Here is a 25091-nt window from a genome sequence, read left to right as displayed (position 1 = left end):
TAAAATACATTGAGAAGGCTTTCTGGACAATCCCTTTTGCAGAAAGTGGAATTTTGGCACCCTCCACACAGGAATGCCACTATCTTTGAGATTTTTAGTGGTTTGGGTTTGGTTTCGTTACCATTTTTGGTTTTTTAATTCTATAAACACATCAAATGTTTAGCAACTCTTTGTATTCCAGAATTGTTAAAAAATTTCCAGTGTCTTCCATTTGCCCATAGGTAGAATAATATGTAAACTCTCTATCCTGCCTACGTGACCCGGCCCTTGCCTATCTTACCTGACCTTTCTGACCTTACTTCACCTGGCTGTCTCCCTGGATTTGCCATGGTCCTACGCTTATTCTATTCCTTGTGTAAACCAAGTTCCTTCTCACCACTAGGCCTTAGCAACACCTGTTCCTACTGCCTTAGAAAGTTCTTCCTTGATCCTCACATGCCCTAGCCTGCCCTGAACCTTCTGGTCCACACCCATCACTGTCTGCCACATCATCCTTTTACTCTGTTCGTAACACTTTCCCTCTGATGTGTTCTAACCAGACACACTCACTCAGCTGTTTATTGCCCCTCTTTCCTCAAGACACTGTAAGTTCTGTGGCGGTGAGAACCATGCTATCTTACCATCTCAAGATTCTCAGCACCTAGAGAAGATCTAGCTCAGAGTCAATGCTTCATAATTATTTGTTAAATCCATCCAGTTTTTAAAAAATAAAACTTAGTTTTTGATGCACTAAGAATTCCTTTATCCAAAGCCTGTCATCAACACAGAAGATGAACAAGATAATTTCTCATGTAGCTTAAGTAATTGGCCTAGGAAATAATTCACATAGCAAGTAGGTTTTATATACTCATCAACCCGGTGTGTCAGGCCAGAATGTCCTGAAGTTTGCTAGTACAGACATTTTTTGCTCTGTCTGGGTGGTGGCCTGGCCAGGCTAGTTCTTAGGTAGATAATCACTCTGTCTTTAGCCACTCCATTCTCAAATTGAGATCCTATTTAAGTAGTTCTTTCCATAATCATGTCAAGAAAAGTATCTTTTTAGGGTAAGAGCCTTTCTTGATCATGGTCTACCTGATCCTTTATAACACAGGTTCCTTGAAAGTTGATGGTACCAGTCAATAAGAGCCCAGGCACACTCTGTGGTCTTCCAGTTTTGTTAACTCCATGTGAACCCAGCTGCTTGGCTACTTTGGTTTTGGTGTTATTCTCTTTATGCCTCAGGTAATTCAAAACTGGTAAATGAGCCAGTTTCTTTTCCTAGATAAGGCCTGTAGGGGAATTTGGCCTGTTACTGGTGACAATATAACCTCACAAAACGTGAGTAAACACAGTGCTGGCCAAGTACTCCAGGAGGTGAGGGGCAGGAGTGGGTTGGTATAGGCCCAAAGTAAAATATCCTGGAGGGTTTTCTGTGATTTTCCAAAACCCCACATTCAAAAATGGGTTCTTCTCATCTGCTGGGCCTGTCGGGGGAATTGAGGAAATAATGAGAGCAAAGCAGTCTGTGTCCTGCCTTGTAATATACCTTGGGTGAATGTTACTTAGTACTATTGTTCATTCATCTCAGCTCATATTCTGGAAGGACACTAGACACTGGGCTTTGTCTCTAACCCACTTAGAGTTTACCCTATCCTGAGTAGTTGAAAAACTCACCGACAATCTGTCAGCTGCTAGGGAGCAACTTGCAGAATGAGTTGGCTCCAGGCAACTCATTTTTCGAGCTCTTCCCTGCCCACACGTACTGTGAGTTACCCAGAAAGCAGCAGCTGCAGCCACCAGTGGAAATTCCCCAAGGCCACTCACTGCCTCTGCTTGTGGGGAAAGGCATGGCAGGGGAATGGCCTCCTTCACCAGCTCCTAGGTGTGTGGCCAAGGTCTGCAAATCCTGAGGCTCTATAGCAGTCGCCCTGCTCCTCACAGATAGCAGAACAAGCCTCTCTCTCTGCCGTTCTTGTAAGCAGGGAGAGCTACTCATGGGGAGATAGCAGAAGAGATTTGGGGAAGGGATCCATTTTCCTGGTTTCAGCAGAATTTTGGATAACCTGAGGTTCTTGCAGATTGTTTGTTCTGTCTCTCTTCCTCTCTCCATGATAGTCATAACATTTGAAGTTCCCTTTGCCTCTGATCATAAACTCTGCTTCTCAAATAAGGGAGCAAGTTATTCAGATTGTAGAAATTTCTTAGAAGGAAAGGGGGTTAACAGAAAACAGCATATGTGTCCATGTGCTGACGGTCTGAATATTACATTATCTATTTCCACAAGTAAACTTTAAACCAGACCAGTCTATCACACACAGAGGTGGCATTGATCTTCCAGGAGGAATTGCCGGCTCCAAAATGCCTGCTGTTCCTTCCTGCCCATTAGGTGGAGAGTGCCTCTTTTCAACTAGCTGAAACACTCGATATAAATATTTGAGCCTCCAACCCAAATTAATTCTTGCTAATCCTTTATCTTCCTTTAGAAAATGAATAAGAATCATTCCCCCTTGATTCCGTGAGGATGAAGAAAGGACGTTTTACCTGCTACAGTGTCTCCAGCATTGCAGCTGGAAATGTAATGGGGGTATCTGGTTGCATGTTTGGGCTCAGCCTGTGTGGCTCTACTTTATATAAGCTCATACATAATTCAGCATTCAGACTCAGCTTGCTGGTTGATGGCCTGTAGGGAACCAGTAATCCTCATTTCAGGAGAAGAGTTAGTGAGACCAAACCTACCCTCCCTTGTCCCACCAACCCCCTCGTTCTGAAACACTACAGTGGTTCAAAGCAGTCTTTTCTGAGAGCTTTCGTTTATTTTGGAGGAATGATTTGAACCCAGGTTGGTTTGGCCCCATTTTTGTCTTAGTACTCTTGATTGGCTCATTTGATGGAAGAAAAAAAACCCCATGTATCGAAGAGACCAAAGAAGAGGACAGGTGGGGAAGAAAAAGGAACATGGGTGAGACCAAATTACCCCACTGTGGGTGAGATTATACATCAGCATGACCTTTTTTAGCACTATAGAAATATTGATCATAAACCTTAAGATGGGCTTATCTTTTGAGCAATTACACTTCTAGTATTTACCACAAGGACATACATAATGAGAGATTTATGCAAAAGTAGATGGACTTTTATCCCAGTATTATTTATAATTGCAAAAACAAACTTAAATGTTGAAGAATAGCGATTATTTGATAATTAACACACAGCTGTGGACTACAGTGCAACTATTAAAAATTGTGTTGCCAATACATTTCATCAGCACGGGAATATTTTCATAATAAACACCCTTGTTGAAAAAAGCAGAATAAAAAAGTCTTTAAATTACAATGCCAGTTTAATACACAAACCAAAATACATATGGATGCATATCTACACATAGCAAGGTTCTAAAACAGTCACCAACATTTTAACAATGGTACTGTAGGGTAGTAGTATTGCGGGTTGTTTTTATTTCATTTTGTTTTTCTGCTGTCTACATTGAGCACAGTTGCTTTTATAGGCAGAAACAGAAGCAATGGATTTTCTTTCTGTATTTTAAAATATAAATATGCACTGAAAAGATATATCATGGGGCATCGCCCCCTTTTTTTCTTCAAACCAAAATGGGCAAAGGAGGAGGAGGAGCAGAGGAAGTAAGCTGGCTTTAAATATTAGAATTAACCAGAGCTTTGGAGTCCTTCCTGGTTAATTTTGCTTTGGATAGGCAGACATGATTGTGCAAACATTAAGGTTTTTGTATTCCTCACTCTATATCTGTGAGTTTGTCAAATTCATTAAGTATCAGTACTTGCTTTTATTTTGGGAGCCCTTTCTACCAGATGTGGTGTCCTGTCCTTTATGAAGTTTCACTTATGCAGTCCTCACAAAGGCCTTTGGGGTAACATTTTCCCTGGTTTTCAAATGAGGAGAGAGAAGTGGGTGGTAGAGTCCCACAGTAATTCCACCTATGTCCATAGGCCTTGCACTTCCCACTCAACCTAGCATTCCCCACAGAAGTTTCCCAGTCTTCTCTAGGCCTGTCTTTCTCAACATGCCACTCTGTTTACGGAACCAGCCTTTACCCTGATGACAGAGGTATACGCAGAGAGAAGAGAAATTGGATACTGAGAGGCCCATGGTTGTGCAGAAAAAGAAGGGATGGAAGCTGTTGCAGTGGCCCACCCACCACCCCCCAAGAAATCCAGCCATTCATTGAGTCCTGACATTCAAGGATCCAGCCAAGCCCACCTAGACCAGCTTAGACATAGCAATTCACACTGCAGAGTATTACAGGAAAAGCCACGCCGTCCCTGGCAGCAGTTGTATGAAACTTGTGCAGTGCTGCTTTTCAGAGCATGGAGTCATCCTTGGAGAAAGACTGAGCCCAAAGAGGAAGTATTATCCTACAACTCTGTCTGTCCACCCACCCTTTCCACGGGGGCTTCTCAGGAAGCATTCCAGAGGAGTGCCTGGGGATTGAGACTGTCTCCACTGACACCCCCAGAATGAGCGTGGGCAGGTGGGTAATGCCTGTTTGCCCATCTGCCCAGGTCCATTTTCTGCAACACTAAGGCTTTCAGTGACACCAGCCACATTTCTTTGAGAGAGCTAGTGGAAAAACAGACATCTCCTGGTAGCCTGCCCCGAAAAAAGAGGGTTTAGTTAAGGTCCATAAATGAGCCAGAGCTCAGTACTGATACCTCCATTTGAACATGAAATTCTGGGCTTTGGGCACCAGTTATTTGACACCCCTGGACCCCTCTGCCCCCGGTAACACGACCGGAGTGCCTGTGAACGTGCCTCTGTATGTTTTCCACTGGGGGCTTTGCTGTGCAGACACAGGTAACAGAGCTGTGCTAAGAGGGAGAATCATCGAAGGAGGGACACCCGAGAACCTGAGGCATATTACTACTTCTTCTCTGTCCTTGTAGTTAGTTAAGTAGTGGTACCGTTTTCTCTTCATTTTCACTCCTCTTGGGATCATTTCATTGGGGTTTATAGATGGTATAAGTCCTACTTTTCATTTTGTAACAGAAAAACTGTTTTCTCAAGACAAGTGAAGCATACCCTAATCTTAACAGCTATCCTTTAGTGAACACTTACTGCATACCAAGCTTTAATACACTAAGTATATTTATAATCTCCTTAATTATCTCCATTTTAAGCAGGGAAAGAAAATGTGGGACACGGAAGTTAAGCTGCCCGAGGTCACACTGCTGATAAGTGGCAGAGCCAATACTGGAGAGCCGTCTGACCCTAAAAACTTGCACCTAGCTGTTAATTCACTATTCTTAAGAATATTGTTTTCATTTCAAAGTCTGTTTAGCAAATATGACAGGTGTTCTCATGAAATTACTGAGAAGTTTCCAAACCATTTTTCTTTATTTTCTCTTGAATGTGTATTTATGATTTCTTGGAACTGGGATTTCACCTGTTTCAACAGGTTCTAGGACATGTCATACAACCCCCTGTAGTTGGCCAGCTTGGTGTTGGGCATTTCTTGACCCCTTCTGTCCACCAGGCTCATGAAGTAAATGTTTTGGGAAGCTTCATTAGGATCCTCTTCGGTGGGAAAGGCTGGAGGGAAGCAGTGGGCACAGGCATTCAGAGAAGCCCAATTTCCAGAGATAGGCTGCCTTGGTTCAGCTGCAGCACTCCCACTTTCCACCTCAGAAAATTGCTCAATCTCTCCATCTTTCAGCTTACCCCTCTTCAAGATCAGGGCAGCCCTCACAGGGTTGTCTGGAGGAGACCGTGACAAAAAATGCCCAGCCCAGGGCCTGGCATGTTGGAAGTACTCTATCAGTGGGAGCTGTTAGGTTAGAAGCCAGACTTTGTCTTGTTGCTGCACCTCGTCTTGGCATAGAGTGGGGGCTCATTTTGCCCTTGACAATAATTCTCTTTTCCCAGATATAAGATGATCACAACTGCCTAATTTTTAACCCCAAAATTGAAAAATGGAAACACCATAACCCCACAGAAATTTTCCCAAACTACTCCAGATTACCAGTCCCTCTCTTCTCAGAACGCTTCAGTCCTTGGGATCAAATCAGAGGTAGACACTCAAAGTCTGTTCATTAAGCAGATGAGGGTACACAGCTATGGGGCCAAATATAATGAAATCCATGCAAATAAGTCACATTTCCCAGTAATTTCCAAAGCTGACCTGGAACACTGTAGAAACCAAGAATCAGTGGTTCCTGTCTCTGCTTGCTTATCAAAATCACAGGGCTGAGGTTGGAAGGAATTGGGACAGCGTGATTTTTATGACCCAACTGAGCCTGAGTTATCCACTGACTTGATGCTGGGAGGGCTATTCATTTTGGAAAATACATTGTATTTCTTTCTTTTTTTTTTTAAGATTTTATTTATTTATTTGACAGAGAGAGAGATTGCAAGTAGGCAGAGAGTCAGGAGGAAGCAAGCTCCCTGCTGAGCAGAGAGCCCGTTGCGGGGCTCTATCCCAAGACCCTGAGATCATGACCTGAGCCAAAGGCAGCGGCTTAATCCACTGACCCACCCAGGCGCCCCTTGTATTTCTTTTTATTTTATGAAATGCTAAATTGTGATTTGCAGTGTTCTTCCTTTGGTTTTCTTGAGACAATCCTCCTTTCCATAGTTCTCTGGGAGAATGAAAATTTAAGTGTATGCAAAGTGTCATTTTGTCTCTAAAACCCTGGGTGACCATAGGAAGGAAGAAGTGACATGCATGTGGTGCGGGCATTGTGGAAGGCTTGCCTTCATGTTTCAGGTGGATGTATTTGAAAGCCTAGAGTCATTTCCAAAGGGAACTGAATGGGCTTGTAATAGTATTACCACAAATAGCTCTGTAAGTGAATTAATATAAATATACTGACAAAAAGTGGTTACATTTCTAGAAATGTTACACCTCAAATGGTGAAAGTCAGAGGGACCTGAAAGAAGGGGATAAGATAACCAGAGTATCTCATGTGTTTGGTCCTGTAGCAACCCAGAGACATGGCAGCTCACATAAAGGAAGGGAAGTGTCTGGGCTGTTGGTTTTGTTTGGGAATTATATAATTCCTTTCTTCCAAAAAGGAACAAACCACATACTCTTTTTTAGGGCACATAGAGACTTCGTTGAAAAGGGGAACATTTGTTTCCCCAAACAGAATGACTTTCTAGCTGTACCAGGAAACAATTTCATGCAGGAAAAGTATGTTTTGCTGTCACCAGCCACTACTGGGAACTGCTGCAGCCCCAGCCAGCATTTATTACTGATCTTCTTTCGATAGTCCTCTCTTTGCAAATAGGACCCTTTCCATTAAGTTGACATAGTGTTCTGTGAAAAGCCTTACAATCAGGCAGAGACTGTCAGGGCACTTAGGAAGAAATGGGGCTTGTTTTTTGTTTTTATCTCAGATGTTAAAATAAAAAGAAGCCCAGGTGTTGAAGAGAATGAGGTCTGCATGCTCTGCTCTGTGGAGTCCTCTGCTCAGACAGGAGTCCTGAGAGCAGTGGCCTGTTCACACAGAATCCGCGTCACCCCCACCCACCCTCTCCTACTTGGGAGCTCACTTTTATCCTGTCCTGATTTTTGTTTTCTTCATAGCTCTTCATACCAGCTAAAATGTCTTATTTGATTGTTTACTTGTTTACTGTCTATTATACACACAGGTAACACTTTCTCAGGAACTGTTTTGGTTACTTCAACGATCAGAATATACTTAGAAAAAATATTGGGGACATGTATCTCCAATATGTATTAGTTATTTTTATTTCCTACCTTACTAATTATTATATTACATATACCAGATGATATATATATATATAAAATACAAATCTTACAAGGATCAGATAAAAAATGCAAATAGAAGCTTTGATATTTTTTTCCCCGCATAACCTGCCTTGCAGGACGCTGTGTTTGAGAGTAGTAGAAGCCTCACTCCTCTTGTTTTCTGCTGTATTCCCAGTGCTTGTGACAGCAACTGCCATGTATTAAGTGCACACGAAATATTTGTTTAGTATTTACTATTGAGTAACAAGGAAGGCTAAGGCATGGTTCACTTGCCAGGCTCCCAATAGCTGAGGTTTATTGCGTCTCTGCAGGACGAGAAGAGAAAAGCCCTAGTTTTTAGGGTCAGAATGCCTTCCTAATACAATATGTGCTGAATAAGGGATTTACTGTAATGATTCAAATCCTTCACCAAAGAGGTAATTACAACTTCCTTGATAAGAGCAGAGCTCAAGCAGACAGACAGGTGGTTTCTAGTTTCTCTTAGAACAGATGGCACAAATGGACCAGCTTCTGAGGCTTTTTGAGGAAACTTGCTCATAAACAGCCTTAAATATATTATTTTTCATGTCTTCCAACACATGCTTTCTAAATAAAGCGAAAAGTCTTAGTAGATTGAGCACAGGAGCACATACACACAGTGCTGCAGGGAGCAGGGCACTTCCAGCTTACCTGAGCAGCAGGTGCGGCGTGTCCGTCATGCACAAGGGAGAGTGTGTGCCCCCATGGAGGCCGATGTGCTAAGGTTCACCATAGTGAATCTTTCCTTCTAGGTGCCCTCACAGGGTTTTTTCCCCCAGCACTTTAAACTATACATTGCTTTCTCCCATGAGTTGAACACTCATATTTTTTAAATGAAAAAGCTCAGTTTATTTGATTTTAAGATTTTTTTTTTTTTTTTTTTTTTTTTTGAGAGAGGGCAGATGGTTTAGTGGCTAAGAGTTAGGACCAGTTTCAGATCCCAGCTCCTCATTGTTCACTAACCACTTGGCCTGAGGCAACCAAGATGCTTAAACTTAATGATCTTCTGTTTTCTCACCTGAAAAATGGGAATAATAATATCTATCCCTGAGGTGGTTTGGAAAAGTTGAGAAGACGCCTGTGAAAAGATTGGCAGAATGACTGATATATAGTAAGTATTTAATAAAAATTAGAACTCACCACTTACTACCATCATCATTTTCCCCTTCCCTTTGAAAGCTCTTGGCCCACTATAAACATGTGAAAACAGGGAAATGAGCTAAACACAGAAGACACGTTGCATGATTCCATTTTTGTGAAATGTCCAGAAAAGGCAAATCTCTAGAGATGGAAAGTACATCAGTGGTTGCCACTGGCTGGTAACATGAGCAGGGCTTCATTGCAAGTGGCCAGAGGGACCTTTTGGGGGCTGATAGAAACATCATAAAACTGGATTATAGGTGATGGCTGCACAACTCTATCAGTGGTGTACACTTCAAATGGGTGACCCTTATACTATGAAATTATACCTCAATAAAATTATTTTTTAATATCCTCTTCTCCCAAGAATAGTAAACACAATGAGTAAATGTTGACATGATGATGATGTAGTATTGACAAATGAAAGCAGAATTAAGAGACAAAAATGTTAAATAGCCATCAAATCCTTGCCGGGAATGGGCATATAAGTTTTTTATTAATTAATTTTGCTTTTTAGGATAACTAAATAGGTCTTGGAAAAATAAATGCAGTACTTTTACTAGAGGAAAGAAAAAGATAACCAAGAACAGAAATTTCTAAAATTTAAGTCTTATGACACTGAGGTACCTGAACATTTAAAATAATGCCTGGATGACCTTTTTTCTTCATTTTAATAAGAATGAGTTTTTATCATTTAGAAGAGAATAAGCGGATGATTCTGCTTTATTACAGGGATCAATTTAAAGAAAAATATTAGGATATTCTGTATTAAATGTACACATGATACACAGATACAGCCAAAGCTAGGAGGCTGGGTAAATGACTAGGTTTGGGCAGCACTCCCCAGTAGTCAGGAGGAAGAATAATGCCAACGAGGGACCAAAGTTGAATATGGAAACACAGGAGTTCATCAGAGTACAGGCTAGTGTGCCTGTCTCCCTCCCTGCCAGAAGCAGAAGGTTTGAAACATCCTTTCTGTCGCACCTGTCAGTCACTACCATCCGAGTGCTTTACCAAGCAAAGGGGGCGGAATGCAGAGCCACCATGACAGCACTAGACTGAGATCTGCTTACATTTTATGATATCAGATCATTCTGACTCAGAAATATCTAGCTGCCCTGCTTACTAGGGCCTTATGCTTGGCTTCTGGTAGAACCCTATTTCCTTTTCTTTCCCTAATGACTTTGATCCTATGGGGTCTATTTTTTTTTTAATGAAACCTTTCTATATTGTCAATTCCAAAGAAACTTAGGAAGCATCATAGTGTACAAGAGATGTAAGAGGAGGACCATAACTTCCCTTCTGCAAGACCAGAAAAGAAAGGCTAGTGCTTGAGGATTCAAAGAAGTACAGAACTTACTGTGATAACTAGAGAAGCCTTATGTCGGAGTTCATGCTGAAAATGGCTTTGACTGGTGGATGGGCATTAATTAGGGGCAAAGGAAGAGACAGTCCAGGTGGGAAAACAGCACCAGCAAAGAACATGGTGATGGAAAGCTGAAAGCACCCCCATGGCACAAATAAACCTGTTTGGCTAGAATGCAGCGGGATGGAAAACTAAGGCCCATGGGCCACATCCAGCCAGCTGTCTATTGTTTTTGGTCTTGGTTTTGTTTTTGTTTTGTGGCTCATGAGATGCGAATGGTTTTTACATTGTTCAGCTGTTATATTTTAAATGGTTATGTAAGTAACTACCTAATACCCTCAGTTTTGCCTCTCAGTCCAGGGAGTCTATAATATTTACTATATGACCCTTTAAGAAAACGCTTGCTGACTCGGAAATCCCTGAGGGCATAAAAGCAAGTAAGGTGGATTAAGAAGAGCAATTGGGGCTGTATTATGAAAGACCTTCAAATGACAGAAACCCAATTGGCCTAAGGAAAAAGTGGAAGTTAAAAACTTACAATTTGGGGAAATCTCAGGGTGGATCTAACCTCCAGCACAGCTGGATCCAGGAACCCAAATTATTATTTTACTTGGCTCTTTTTCCCTCCTTTTTAAAAACAAAAAACAAAAACAAGACAAACAGACCTCATTTACAGACAGATGCTTGCCATGTAATGGGATAAAAGATCTCTGGTCACACTAAGCCAATGGCTTTTGCTTCCAGAAGAGCATTCGTATGTTGGAACACAAGAAGGAACTATGGTCAGTTGCATGTCCATCCTTGATCCAGTTTTTGTGTCCAGAGGAAAGGGGCCCCGGACAAGCCAGACTGGATCACAGGCCTGCCCCTGTAATGAAATCCACGTGACGCTGGCTCCACCTGTATCACTTGTGGAGCAGAAGAAAGGGAGGGGGAAAACTAGTGGCCAGGAATAAACTGTGTAACTACATCTTTCACTCTCCCTTATTCTTTGTGCAATAGATAGTCAGAAGTTTATGAGAAGGAAATTGCTATTCATTCAAAATTTGAGCTGTGAGTTTAAGAGGTTCATGTAGTTACAACATGATGTAGGATGGATTGGAATGGTTAAAAGGTAAAGAGACCAGGCTAGAGAGTCTTCGTGTAGTCTTAGGTAAGATGGCCTTGGTCTTCATCCTCGGAGGAAAGGGGAAACACTTAGAAGTGTTCTAAGCAAAGAGTAGACAGGATCAGATTTGCAGACGGTCCTCTTAAGTATCTGTGTTGAACATCTTGCTTACGTTGTAAATTTGCCAAAGATTCTGCAGAGTAATTTGTATCTGCCTCATATTTGAAAATACATATATATATATATAATTACAAATATATATATTTGTAAGATTAGAATTAATGGTGTTTTGCTGTGTCTGTTTTCATTGACTTCTCAGTGGGTTTTTGGTTTTAGAGTATAATAACTATAGCAGAATATAGAAATCATTTTCCTTCAGGTTTTTTTTGTTTTGTTTTTGTTTTTTTTATGCACAGATGTTAAAACTCTTTTTTTTCCACTGGAAAGGGTGACTTTGCTGGAAAATCATTTAAAGTTTTTTTCCAGTCAAGTCAATAAGCAACTCAGACCCAAATGAACAAGGGGCAAAATTCACCATGAAACCTAGTGAGATTGCATTCCTTTGTTGGGCAGCCTGAGCCAACATTTGTAGAAACAGAGTGTGGTCCAGGGGAAGATGCAGGTTTTGTGCATCACACTGAAGGAGAAAGGCCAGGCATAGAAGGTAATAAATGGTGTAGAGAAGATGTTTGTGTGGGTTGAAATCAAATCAGAAGTAATTTTCCACATGTTTAGACTATTGAATAAACACAAGAATTAGAGGGAAGTCAGCTATTTGCTTGGGAGGAGAAAAAGAGAGTCAGACTGTTGGCCTTTTCACCAAAGTTCATCTCTGCTTATCTCTCTGCCTCATGCCTTTTGTGGTATCCAGACCAAGGATTTGTAGGCTTGCAGAAATTTAACTTAATCGTCCTGAATATTATCCTTAGCAAAAGTGCTTTTTCTATTGCTGAGAGTTCTGAACATAGTGAAATATTTCAGCCTTTTTATTCAGGGAATCTCCTTTCCCTAGGGTTTACTTTTAAGCTGAAATGTCCTGGGCCACCACTGCTAATTTTAGACACTCCTTTGTTTTCAGCAGTGGACACTGAGATTCTTAGCAAATCCTTCTCCCTCCTCTTCCTCCCCCTTGTCTAAACAGGAAATATTCCCTGCAAGCAGACCTTATAGAAAAGTATGCCAGATGGCCAGTGACTTACAGCCCGTGTTGTTAACATCTTGCCTAGCTTACTCAAATGTGACATTGGCACTGTCCTATTTGACTTCCCCATGCTCGGGAGAAAGGAAGACACCGTTGATTTACTGTAATAACTTTACCAAAATAAAAATGTCTCTCGAGGACCCAACATCATTTCTCAGTGAGGAGAGCAGGATGGGAAAATCAGTTCTTGGATATGGAAGGTACTCAGTAAATATTTGTTGATTGTATTTGACTGAAAAGAGAAGAGAAACAGCACGAACAGTTGGGAGCTGCCAACTGTATTATGCAACCCAAACTACAGACTGGTGCAAGAAAGATGGAACTGTCACTTTGGCTCTATTAAACATCCCTCCTCCAGAGAATAAAAGTAGCCACTTGTATGATTAGGGAGATTGCTTTTACTAGTGACATTTATTTTTTGGTTATAAACATAACACATTAACTATAGGAAATGTGGAGAAGAGTTTAAAGCACAAAAAATAAAAATTACTTTTACTGTTGTCATCCAGAGAATGCCGTTAATATGTTGATCTACTTACTGTCTGTCGGTATGTTTTAAGATAGGTTTTCCCATGTTTTTTATTATACAAAAGGGCATGAAATAGGAATGTACAGTTTAAGAAGTTATCATTTAACAAACACCCACCTGATTACACATAGGTTAAGAAGTACAATCCTGCCAAGACCCCAGAAGTGACTGCATCTCTTGCTTTCTCCTTCCCTCTCTTAGTCCTCTCCCCCCAACAAAAGGAATCACTGATCAGATGTTTACAGTAATCACTTCCATGTTCTTATTTGCATTTTTGTCTCTTAAATATAGATCATTGTTATGTCCAGTAGTTATGTTCAATAGAGTCAATACAAATAATGAATGAGCAAATACTGAACCACTGCTCCTAGGGGAAGTACAGGGTTATGCCCTTGTGGGCCTCTGGCTTTACCACATTAAAAAAAAAAAAGATTTTATTTATTTATTTAACAGAGAGAGGCACAGCTAGAGAAGGAACACAAGCAGGGGGAGTGGAAGAGGGAGAAGCAGGCTTCCCACTGAGCAGGGAGTCCATTGTGAGCAAGGAGTCCAATGCGGGACATGATCCCAGGACTCTGGCATCGTGACCCGAGCCAAAGGCAGACGCTTAATGACTGAGCCACCCAGGCACCCCTTTACCACATTTTTGTCAACTGATCTGTATACGGTGTCTAACATCATTGATTCATTACCATTGAAGGCATGGCCAACCACACAGTAAGTCATACCTGAACAAATCTTACTAAACACATGTTTCCTACATAAGGCACATCCATGCCTTCTTGTACTTAGAAGCTCTGGAGAACAGAAACAATGATCCCTTCATGCCATCTTGGCTGGCATTGTGCTTTAGAGGGACTCGGGTGTTGCATTGGTTTGCAGGTGTGTGTCGAGGGATCGTGAAAGCATCATGAGTATTGATTCTGAGGTTACAAATAGACTGTAGCCAGTAAATGAATTCACAAACACAGCATCTGCAAATAATAAGGATCACCTGTATGCATCCTTAAAACACGATTTTTTGTTTTCTTATGTCTGGCTTCCTTTGTTCAGTGGTTTTCAGAGTCCTTCATTCATTTTTTAAAATTAGTCGTTAGTTCATTTATTTTCATTATGGTAGAGTGTACTATTATATTAATATTCTAAAAGTCATTCTCCATTCTTCTTTTACTGAACTTCTGGCTTTCTTGTTCTTGCTTTTATAAATAATTTGCTGTGCACATTCTTATGCTTGCCATGCTGGAAGGAGTAGGTCTGGGAACGGAACTGCTGGATCAGAAAAGATGATCACTTCACCTTCGCCAGATGAAGCCAAAGGGTCCGGAGTGGGTGTGGCAGTCTCCATCCCTCCAATAAAATAGTAGAGCTCTGACATTCCACATGTTGCAACCACGTGGTGTTTTCCGCATTTTGGTGTTAGCTATTTAGTCACTCTGGTATGTGTGAAAAACTACCTCATTATGGTTTTAATCTACATTTCTTGGACTACCGCAAGGTTAAGCATTTTTTTTTTTTTTGCATTTTCTCTCTCTCTTTTTTAAAGATTTTATTTATTTGTCAGAGAGAGAGAGCGTGAGAGAGAGTACACGAGTGCACACAGAAGCAGGGGGAGTGGCACGCAGAGGGAGAAGCAGGCTCCCCACTGAGCAAGGAGCCTGATGTAGGTGGGACTCGATCCCAGAACCCTGGGATCATGACCTGAGCCAAAGACAGGTGCTTAACCAACTCAGCCACCCAGGCGTCTGGATGCATTTTCTCTTCTTAAGTCCCTGTTCAAGTTGCTTGCCGTCTCCCCCTTGGTTGTCTTTCTGTTTCTTACTGATCAGTAGGAACTCTTTGTTGAGTCTGGTTATAAACCCTTTATTTATATGTTGTAAGCTGCCTTTTTACTATTTTAATGTTGTCTTTTGATAAATACAAATTCTTAATTTTAATGTAGTTGAGTATATCTGTATTATCCTTATGGTTACTGCTTTGTAGGCTCTGTTGGATATGTTCCAACCTCAAGTTCCCAGAGTTATTCTCTTCTAAAACCTTTATTGTTTGCCTTCGGCATTTGGATCTGTAATCCACCTGGAAATTGTATATTAGGTCTGATATGAAGGACAGACCAAGTTTTACTTTTACCATACAGATATCCAATTATCCTAGCATCATTTATAGAAGAGTGCTTTCTACTATTACAAAATAATATAGCCTCATGATAAAAACATTAAAACAGTATAAATAAAATTAAAAAGTGAATGTTAAATCCATGCCACCTAGTTCCCTGCTCTCAATCCCCTGAGGTGTAGTTAGAGCTTCCTCCTTGCAGATGTATGTTAAGAATAATGTTTAAATATCCCTAGTATTAGGATGGTGGCCTTAAGTTACGTCTCAGGACAGGTAAGATTGAACCTGGCAACACTATTCCTTTCCTTCTCTTTTTAAATTACAGTGACTGCATTTGCTTTTGCGATGTCTTCATTATAGAGGGAGTGACAATTGTACTGCACTCAATTTAAGATAGTAAGGAAGTTTAGTGATTTCTCAGCAACTGTTCAAATCTTTGAAACAGCAAGTATAAACATATGCATTCTCTATGGGACCCAAAATGCTTCAGCCTTTCTTTACAAATAACTTCAATAAATAAACAATAAATTATGAAATTTTTTCAGGTGAAAGAAAGTAAATACATAAAAACCAATTCTCATGTACCTGGAATGTGGCATTGAAAAAGCCTGAGGGACTACCCTCAGATTTAAAAAAGAATACTCTGCTTATTCAGTATTTTGTACCATGAAGCACAGTAGAGGCATTTGGCCCTCTTACCCTCGCTGGTCCTTTCCCTTAAGGTTTTTTTCCCTGCACAATGAGCAACTGAACTGGAACTGTTGTCCAGTCATCTTTACTTCCAATCCAGAGATTTCCCTTCTGCCTCCCATTTCTGCATTATTATACATGAAAAGTTTCAAATTACTGACTTGGAGAACCTTAAGGATGACAGATGCTCTATTCTAAGATTTTGAATTTTGTTTAAATCATGGAATTATTTGCCATTCCCAGCACACTCCATCCGAGTTTAAATTTTGTTTGAAATTTATACTTCAGAAAGGAAAGGGAACTACTACACTCTAGATAAACTGAACTATTTTAAAAGCAAATCACTTAAAAACTGTCTTGAAAGTGATTGCCTATAATTTCTAAGGCCTTAAGGGGATTTTACCATTTGTCTCATTAAAATAAGAATCAGGACTGTCATTGACAGGATCAAAATGCACATTAAAATAGATAATACATTAGGATAAAAATGCACATTAAGATATATTAGGTAGTATATTAGATGAGGGGAAAATCTGTAAATACTATGCATACTGGTAAAAGTCAAAAGATCACAGAATGATACAGCTCAGGGGCATGTGTGTTTTCCCTCTTGTTAGACTGTGAAGCACATACTAAAAATTCACTAGTTTGGGATATATATAGAATTTCTGTGTTGACACAGCTTCAGCAGACACATGTGAAAAATACGTGGTCAGTTTTTTAACAAATTAAAATCATTTTTTGTGTCATTTGCTCGGATTCACCACTATCCATTTTATCAGTATTCCTTTTGGGCCTCTTTCCTTGGCTGAGGTTTGATATCCCTTCTTTTTTTATGTGCCTTAAATCAAGACATAAAGGGATATTTTCCAAGGAAGAAGAATTCACTGATTTGGGATTAGATTAAATAGGACATTATTGGTTTTCATGGAATTTTCTCTGATCTCTCATAGGAGGAAAGGGCAGGGGGTGGAGGGAAAGACAAGCATACCCCCTTGGATTTAATAGCACCTTCCTATCCTGTACTTAATTGGGACGAGAAGACTGATGGTACATTAAGGTCAGCCCTGGGCTAGTGATCTCACAGTCCTTGCCCAGGCCCAACATATGTGACTGGGAACCTGGGCTGTGGATCACAGTCCAGTGCCTGGCAGAGAGGAGCAAATGCCAGTTTTTTGACTTCTCCATAGTACACACCTGGCAGAAGACTATCCGGACACTTTTCTATACCTCATCCCTCCTAGTTAGTCCCATCTTTAAGAGTCCAGGAATGGGCTGACCATCTGTCACTCCCACTTTCCCTTCGGTCAGCCACACCATTTGATGAGGGCTCTAAGTCTCCAGGTTTACATTGTCTTCTCTGTCTACCTGCTTGTGTTCTTCCCTACACTACCTTCTTGGCAGAATGCCCTTTGGAAAATTAAACATTGCTTCCAGATGGAAACAGAACAAGAGAAGGGAATTGTATTCATTTTTACATCACTAGAAGTGCTAGGAAAGAGTAGAGCCCAACAGGGAAAAAAAAAAGTCTAATTTTTTTTTAATGATGCCTCCTGCTGCTCGGGTGACGGTGAGAGGGAAGGGACAGCCTCCAGGAATTGTTGGTGGGAATGCAGTTCAGCAGAACCGTTGTGCAAATCTATTTGCTAGGATGTATCAATACCCTTAAAAAGGACTCCTAGCCTTTGACACAGTAATTTAACTTCTAGGAATTTATGCTAAGGAAACATACATTCAGTGATCTTCAACAAGGATGGGAGTTGCCCCACTCTTTATGATAGCTAGAGGGACATAATAATCTGAATATACACAATAAGAGAAAGGTTGCGTAAATCAGGGTATATACCATATGATAAAATACCCCTCTAGTCATTTTAAGAATGTGATAGCAAAGGCTATTTAATATTCAAAAATGCTTTAATAAGTGGGAAAAAAAAAACCATAACAGGCTACTATGTAGTTTTATTCCTTCCAAAATGAGAAGATATGCCAAGATATCAATAATGATTATCAGTGGTTATAAATTATGATTGTATTGCTTTTTCTTGCTTTTGGTATTTTCTAGTTTTCTACAAGGCCATCTATAATTTTGAGTATCAGAATCTTCAAAGATTAGCTTTCTTCTTAATGGTCAGTTTACTGCTCATCTTGCACCAGGTTTTAAAAGCCATAGAGTGGAGACTAGCCTGGGTCTGCCACATGCATGATGAGATTGGGAGCCTGCTGGGGCAGCACTGTCCATAGTAAGGCAGGCATGCCCTGGCTGGTATACCAGACGTTCCATCATTCAAGTGAGTCACCACAGAAGGGTGTCAAGCTGATGATAATGCCACACACTGTACTTGAACTATTGGCCACAACCCAACATGCTGCCAGGCCTTTGAGCCTTATCTTCCTAAACCATTCTTTCTTCACTGTCCAGTGAATGTCAACAGGACTGACTGGACTCCTTTTGAGGACACTGTGGACCAGCAGACTAAACTATTATAAGCCTTCCAGTTGAATCCAAACTAAAACAGCAAATATTCATTTCATGCTAAAGTTTAAGCTCTTGTTGTTGTTGTGGTAGCTGGCCTTAAAGGGGGTGGGGAGAGGAGTAGGGTACAGGCAGAACCCCAGAAATGAAAAATGTGCTGGGGCATTCAGCTCAGATACTCACAGCCTTACTCTTAGGATGGTAGAGGAGCCTTAGGGGCTCATCTGCTAAGACTGTAGTTACAAAATTACTTTCTCCTATCCTAACCTCAGTCATTTGTTATCTTTGGCCTCCTTAGGGAAAGTGAGAATTTGATAGCAGCTTCAGAGCCAGTAGCAAACTGACCTTTATTGTTTGTGTGTTTTGTTTTAGGTTTTTTTAAGGGAAAGGTTTTTTTGTTTGTTTGTTTATTTTTGTCTGCTGTTGTCATTTTTCCGTAAGCTATAGCCAGACACTTTGGAACTGAAGGGAAATTAAAGATTATACAGTCTTGGGCCATTAGCATCATCTTTGTGATCTTATTTCCCACCTGTATGAGTTGTATCTGAGTTGTATCACAATTAAAATAAAATGTATTCCTTGCTTCTTGGAATAATAGTTATATATTATTGTCATTCTTTTGCTATAGATATCCATCATTAAATAAATAACACACGTTCTATAGTATTGCTGATCATAAGTTTTATTGACATGATTCTGAGCACAAATGAGTAAAAAGCATAATTCCAGCAGTTTAAAAAATCAGAGTACTGTGGTGTGTGCATTTTATTGTTACGCTAAAATATAGTCATCATAAATTTTAAATTGTGGTCATTTTATAGCAAATAAATGTCACTGCTATGAGTAAAACACAAGCAAACAAATGAAATTTTTTTAGTTGTTAAAAATGACAGTCAGTACAATAAGTGACATGGAGATTGAAGAGTAAGTTCTTATAATGGTTTCAAATACCTTGGAATTACAACTGTACCCCCAGATAATTTCAACCACGTACTACTGGCCAAGAACCACTTTGATAGGCATGGATGTGAAAAAACATTCAGAGCCCACATTGTGTTTATAGAGTATGTCCCCAGCTATGCCTTTAGCCAAAGGCATGATTCTTGTACAAATGAGATAGGAAGCTGGAGGTGTTTTGTACTTATAAAAGCCACTAAAAAGGAAAAAAGAATACAAACAAACAAAAAGTCCTAAGGACTTTTTAATTGTCCTGTGCTGACCACTGACCAGAGGAACAGATGAGTTCAGGCCTCTTGGCCTGGGCTGCTTGCTCTCTTGAACTTGCAAATTTTCCCTGGTCAGATCTTGGGTTCCTGGGCTGGGTTGCAGTTTGGAAGTCATGGCCAGGCCTTGCCTACTAGGTCATTATTGAGAGGAGAGTATTGTGGGGAGAGGCCTGAGAAAGCAAGGTCTTGCTCACCAGCTGCAGCCATAGAAGAAAATGAGGACTGCACAGTTAAAATGAGGCAGCACTCTCTCTCAGGACTCGAGACAGAGTCAAGCAGGAGCAGGTATTCAACTAATAAGAGAGTAAATTATCCCTCAGCTGCCAAATCTTACTGTCTTATGTTATAGTTGCTTTTTGGTCAGTCCGATCTTGTTAAATAGATTGGGAACTCTTGAGGTTAGGGACCTTGGCAAATGCTAAATTGTTTTCCATTTATTGTGTTTGAACATATTGTATGCTCAGTAGCTTTTTGCTCGATTAACTTGAGAAAAAGAAAAAAGCCATATTTTTAGAATTTAATCTCTTATATTATATGAATTCCATCTGCTATGTGAATCTACCAGAGAGAAGACTGGAGGCAGGATTGGAGAATTTACAATATGTTGAGTCTTATAGAATCTGTCTGTTGCTACATTCCCAATTTCCTTTGCAAATGTGGCAGGGATCTAAAGGAAACTCGTAAATCAGTGGTTAAGAAGGCTTCTAGTGCTGTGACCGGGCCTATAAGGAAGCTTGGCACAGCATAAAGGAATAGAGCCAGTCCTGCTACCCTAGAGATAGGACTCTGTGGTCGCCAGAGCCCAGGGCTGATGGCCAGGGGAACAGGGTCTGAACCTTGGCCCTGTCACTTAGAGGCAAGTTTCAAATTGGCCCCAAGTTTCCACATTTGTTTTGTGTGTCTTAGCTTGTCGGCAAAGTTAAATGAGATTTATTAATTTACTCAGTAATTATTTCTTGAATACTTACTTACTTATTTTAGGCATTAGAGATAGATCAGTAAACAAAATGGATACAAATCCTTGCCCTTATAGAATTTATGTTCTAGAAATATAATATACGTAATGGCATTAAATAAGTGTTTCATTCCTTTAGTCTGTGGATATCTGGTGAACTCATGTGATAGGTTTTACTGTATATTTCCATGAGAATGTATGTTACAACCATAGGTAATTAGAACCATTATTAGATCTCATATCTGAATTGAGAATGGCCCATTAAGTAGAACATTTATGCATTCTTGCTAAATCCCACTATGTTTAGAGAGTCTGTTGCACTGGAATTGGATTGCTGTCATTTTCCCCCCTGATAAAGTGCTTGGATCAAACATTCCAGCAGTCGGCTGAGGCTCAGGACTGCAGGGGGTGTTGTGGCTGGGCGATTTCCACATTGTTTTCTTAGTCATTGGTCTTCCCACAATCTGTGATTTAATATGATTTTATGGAGTTGCTAAGATGTTTGTTTGTGTAATTTGTAGAAATAAGTCAAAGGGCTAACGTGACCAGTTAAAAGTCATAAGCTCTGTTTCAGTGAGTAATTTTAACCTTTCCCCTGTAAACTTTTGATCAGCTACCCATCAAAGAACAAAATGACAGATTGAAGATTTCTGTTCCTCATTTTTTCATTGCCTTCCCTGTGGGGCTTTTTCTTAGAGCGTCACAATGCCCAAAATCCATGAAAAGAGAAAGGGCAGGCCTGGAAAGCAAACCTCAGGGGAACCTCAGTGCTGTGGGTAATGTGTGCCCTCTCCTGAGAGGTGTGCGTCCAGACCCTTCATCTGCTATCGTATTTCTGATGCACTGCTTCTCTGAGTCTTCAATGGCACACAGCCCGTTTAGTTAAAAATGTAAACAGGAAATTGTTTTCTGGCTGAATGGCCCGTGTGGCCCAGAAAAATGGTCATTTTTGCTGAGATCCAACTTTAAAAACACTCTCACAGCAGTGGAACCTGAAGGCCTCTTAGAAACTATCTCTGTTCCACATGGGCTGGTGCTAGAGTATGAGTGGGAGCTCACACACATGGGCCGAGGGCATCTTCCACCAGTGGGCAAGGCACACCGTCGAAAAAGCTCCTGTGACCTAGAAAGCAGCTGTTCTGCAGGACAGAGAGACTCTTTAATATTCCAGAGAATTGCAGAAGAGATGCTACTTGGAATATACCGAGGTCTGGTCTGGAGAAATGTGACTTGGCACTGACAACACAGCCAGGTTTCAGTGCTCCTTGTCTGCTCCAGCTCCCCATCATTTGGCCTCCCATGAACCTCATGCCCCCATTGTGGTTTCCCTCTGTGCTGACAAGTTTTCTGATTGTTCTGTCTTGCAGCCCCCCGAATCCAAGCCCAACTTCACCCCTCTCGCCATCTTGGCCCATGTTCTCGGCGCCATCCAGCCCTATGCCCACCTCATCCACGTCCAGCGACTCATCCCCCATCAGGTCTGTTGCAGGGTTTGTTTGGTTTTCTGTTGCTGCTGTTGCTCTCTCATTGGCTTGGTCCTCTCTTCATGCAGTGTTCAGCCTCCTCGTCAACTTTGTTCCCCGCCATCCAAACCTGCACTTGCTTTTTGACAGGCCAGAAGAAGCGGTTCGCGAAGACTCCAGGTAAAATCATGGATGATGACCGATGTATTCCTGTTTATCCAAAGCCAGTCAGGAACAGTGGGGGTGGCTAGCCTCTGCCCTCCTGTGATTCCAGCCTAAGAGACCGAAGCCGGGAGGGACATGTGCATGAACCAGCATGGCATTTTCCACATCTCTCTGAACCCTTCCTCCAATTTCTGAATGAATCCGTGATGCCTGGAGTTTGGGGAAAGAGTGCCTCCTGGATGGGCCCCTGTTCTCTGAGTCATGGAGCTTTCTCTGTGCTTTGGTATAAGATAATACCAGAGGGAACAGTGCTGAGACACATACTGGCCTTTCCTTCCCTCATTTTTATCAAGTAGCATCAGGCAGCATTTATTTGTGAGGTTTGACTGTTGGCCATGAGCATTGACCCCTAGTTGCTAAAACCAGAGTCATGAGAGAGATGAATGTAATGGAATAAAGGATGGAGATGTGAAGCAGTTTCTCTTTAAATCATCATGGCTGCCTCCTTGCCCTCTGTGTGCTCCGATCTCCGATCTCCATGCATCATGGACCCTTAGCACTCATGGGAATAGGCAGCACCTCTTTCTCAGAGTTGATCTAGTTCTTCTCCTCTGGTTTGAGGATGTCTAGACTTAATTCTTCAGAGAAAAGAAGCTATTTAAATAAAAAAAGAATTAATGAATTAAGAAAGAAATTAAGAAGAAAGAAAGAAATTAATAAAGAATCTCTCTGCTATATGAATCCTAAGGCTGTGTCTCTCTCAAATTTAGTTTCTGCTTGCAGACAACTAAAATGTAGAGCCCAATTATAAAGCATCATAAGCCCCCGGAGCCTTAACAGTATTTTCTTGTCCATCTTTTTCTCATAGCTGTTTTTTTACCTGAAGGATGGGTCCAGCAGAGAGGCTTAAATAATTTGTAACATTGAGTCTCACTTTTAAAAAAGAAAACCCATGTTATTTATATATATAGATGTATATATTAGTTTATTCTTCTCCAGGATCTTTCCAGTCTATCATTGCATTCTATCATCTTGTGAGAATGAGAGGAGAAGTGGCCTGAATGGTCTTACAGAGAAAAAAAACTAAGGCACAGAGAGTTGACTGTAGTCCCACCACTGGATGAGAGCCCATCCAGAATTCAGGATTATTTGTCCTCAACTCAGCACTCTTTCCTCCAAACATGTGGGTGCCCCCAAACCTAAGGTTCCATGCCACTCCCAGCTGCAGAGCCTGCCCTGCTCTTCCTGATTTTCTGTCTAGCTTTGCAGTGGAAGGTGGGAAAGGTAGCTTCTTCATATACTCTTATCCTCATCCTGGGAATAAAGTTAAAATTCAGACCCTATTTTTCTGACACTCAAGTTATTTCCTCATTATTTCTGACATATTCTGGGTGCTTTGGAAGACATTAACTTTCTAGGACATGAGATATGGCATGGATCTAACCAGAGCAGTTCAGTCACTCATTCCCCCATGAAGACCTGAACTGCAGCAAACTATAGCCACCTCCCAATATGCATCACTACTCATAGAAGAGGCTTGGTCATTAGCAGAACGTGTTTCCTTCATTTTGAACAAAGGGAAGTAAAATCTTCAAAACACTGGTCCCTTGAACAGAATGGACTGGGGGACTCACAATGGTAGAATCATTCAGGTAAAAAGCTGAACATATTCTATGCTTTGAGGATGTTCACTTTTTTGTGTCTCTGAGTTTGGGGGCCTGTTGCCTAACCAGTATCTCCACCTCTGTACTCCGTTCCATCACCCAACAAATTTTCTGGGTCTGTTTTTTTGTATTTTTCTTTCTTTAGCTACTCCTTTCCATCTCCCAAAGCATTTGATGATTGACAAAGCACAGTAGCAATAGGATCTGCTATTGTAGTAGGTCTGGGGTCATGGTTATTCAGAACTGCCCACTCTGGCCATCATTAAAATAGCACCATTTGGATGATACTATTCCACAACACTTTAGGAATCTGCCATTTTGAAATAGGAAAAGCAGACTGGGGCATGGAATCAGCTGTCACAGGGCTAAGTGTGTGTGCCGAGGTGAGCACAGATGGAGACCCTACTGGGAGCTAGCCCATCAGTCCTAGCCAACAGAGAGGATTAAAGTCCCCTAACTGCCATTGGGGTATGCAGCCAAGAGATGGGGGCATACCTGTTGTTCAGGTCCAATGGGGCCTTTTCCCCAAATCCATTTCAAGAACATGAAGCTTCAGATTTCCTTCCCCTGGCAGAGCTTTTAAAAAGTAAATACTCCATAGGACCTAATAAATGGTCCTGTGAACTTCTACGTAATGTCTCCTCTGGAAATGATTCCCTCTCCCCTCTTCCAAGCATTTTCAGTGCTTGTTAGTTCAAGCGCAGGAAAGAAGATGACTTTAATAGCACAGCAGAGGAAGGGTCGTAGAAGCATATTCCCTTCATACTTCCCTTTCCTGTTACCCCTAGAGAAGCTCCCAGCCCCTAAACCATAGCTTCCCTTTACACAGTGGTCCCTGGCCTGAATGATCAAGCTGTTGCATCCTGCCAGTCTGGCTAGCCCCACCTCCCTGTAGTGTCATCTGATGGACAGTGGGTCGTCATTTTGCAAGGTTTGCAAGGGCATTTGAGGGAAGCTCCTCTGAGTGCTTTTCTGGCCTTGTGCCATGCTCAGAGGCGAAAATTAAAAATGAACCAGCAGAAGGTTCCAAACTTGTTCATGCCCTTGAAGGCCAGCTGAGGTCTGAAGGGCACTGTTTCAGGAGCAGCTGAAGGCACCTCAGGCTCTCTGTGTCCAATGTTGAGATGCATTGCAGAGAATGGGGAGCCAAAGAGCCAAGGATGCTTGGTGTGGGGAGTTTTAATTTTTTTTAAGTCAGAGCCAAAGCCAAACACAACCTCAGTACCAACAGGATCTGTTTTGGTAGGAACCCTAC

General features: G+C 41.2%; 1 protein-coding gene across 4 annotated transcripts in view; it reads left to right on the top strand.

Annotated features, from left to right (window-relative positions):
* The window catches only part of ARHGAP26 (Rho GTPase activating protein 26), a 436434-nt gene that overhangs the window by 393365 nt on the left and 17978 nt on the right, over nt 1–25091 (top strand). For 2 of the 4 annotated variants that reach the window (XM_032336319.1, XM_032336321.1), the window contains exon 21: nt 21912–22022. The exons of 1 other annotated variant lie outside the window; for it this stretch is intronic. In XM_032336319.1, the coding sequence (XP_032192210.1) occupies nt 21912–22022 (111 nt within the window). Of the gene's footprint in view, nt 1–21911; nt 22188–25091 lie in introns of all 4 variants that reach the window. One more of the 4 variants, XM_032336318.1, reaches the window with a different exon arrangement.

Source organism: Mustela erminea, chromosome 3 (genome assembly GCF_009829155.1).
Source record: "Mustela erminea isolate mMusErm1 chromosome 3, mMusErm1.Pri, whole genome shotgun sequence".
Classification (NCBI taxonomy): domain Eukaryota; kingdom Metazoa; phylum Chordata; class Mammalia; order Carnivora; family Mustelidae; genus Mustela; species Mustela erminea.
This window is presented reverse-complemented; position numbering and strand designations above follow the sequence as displayed.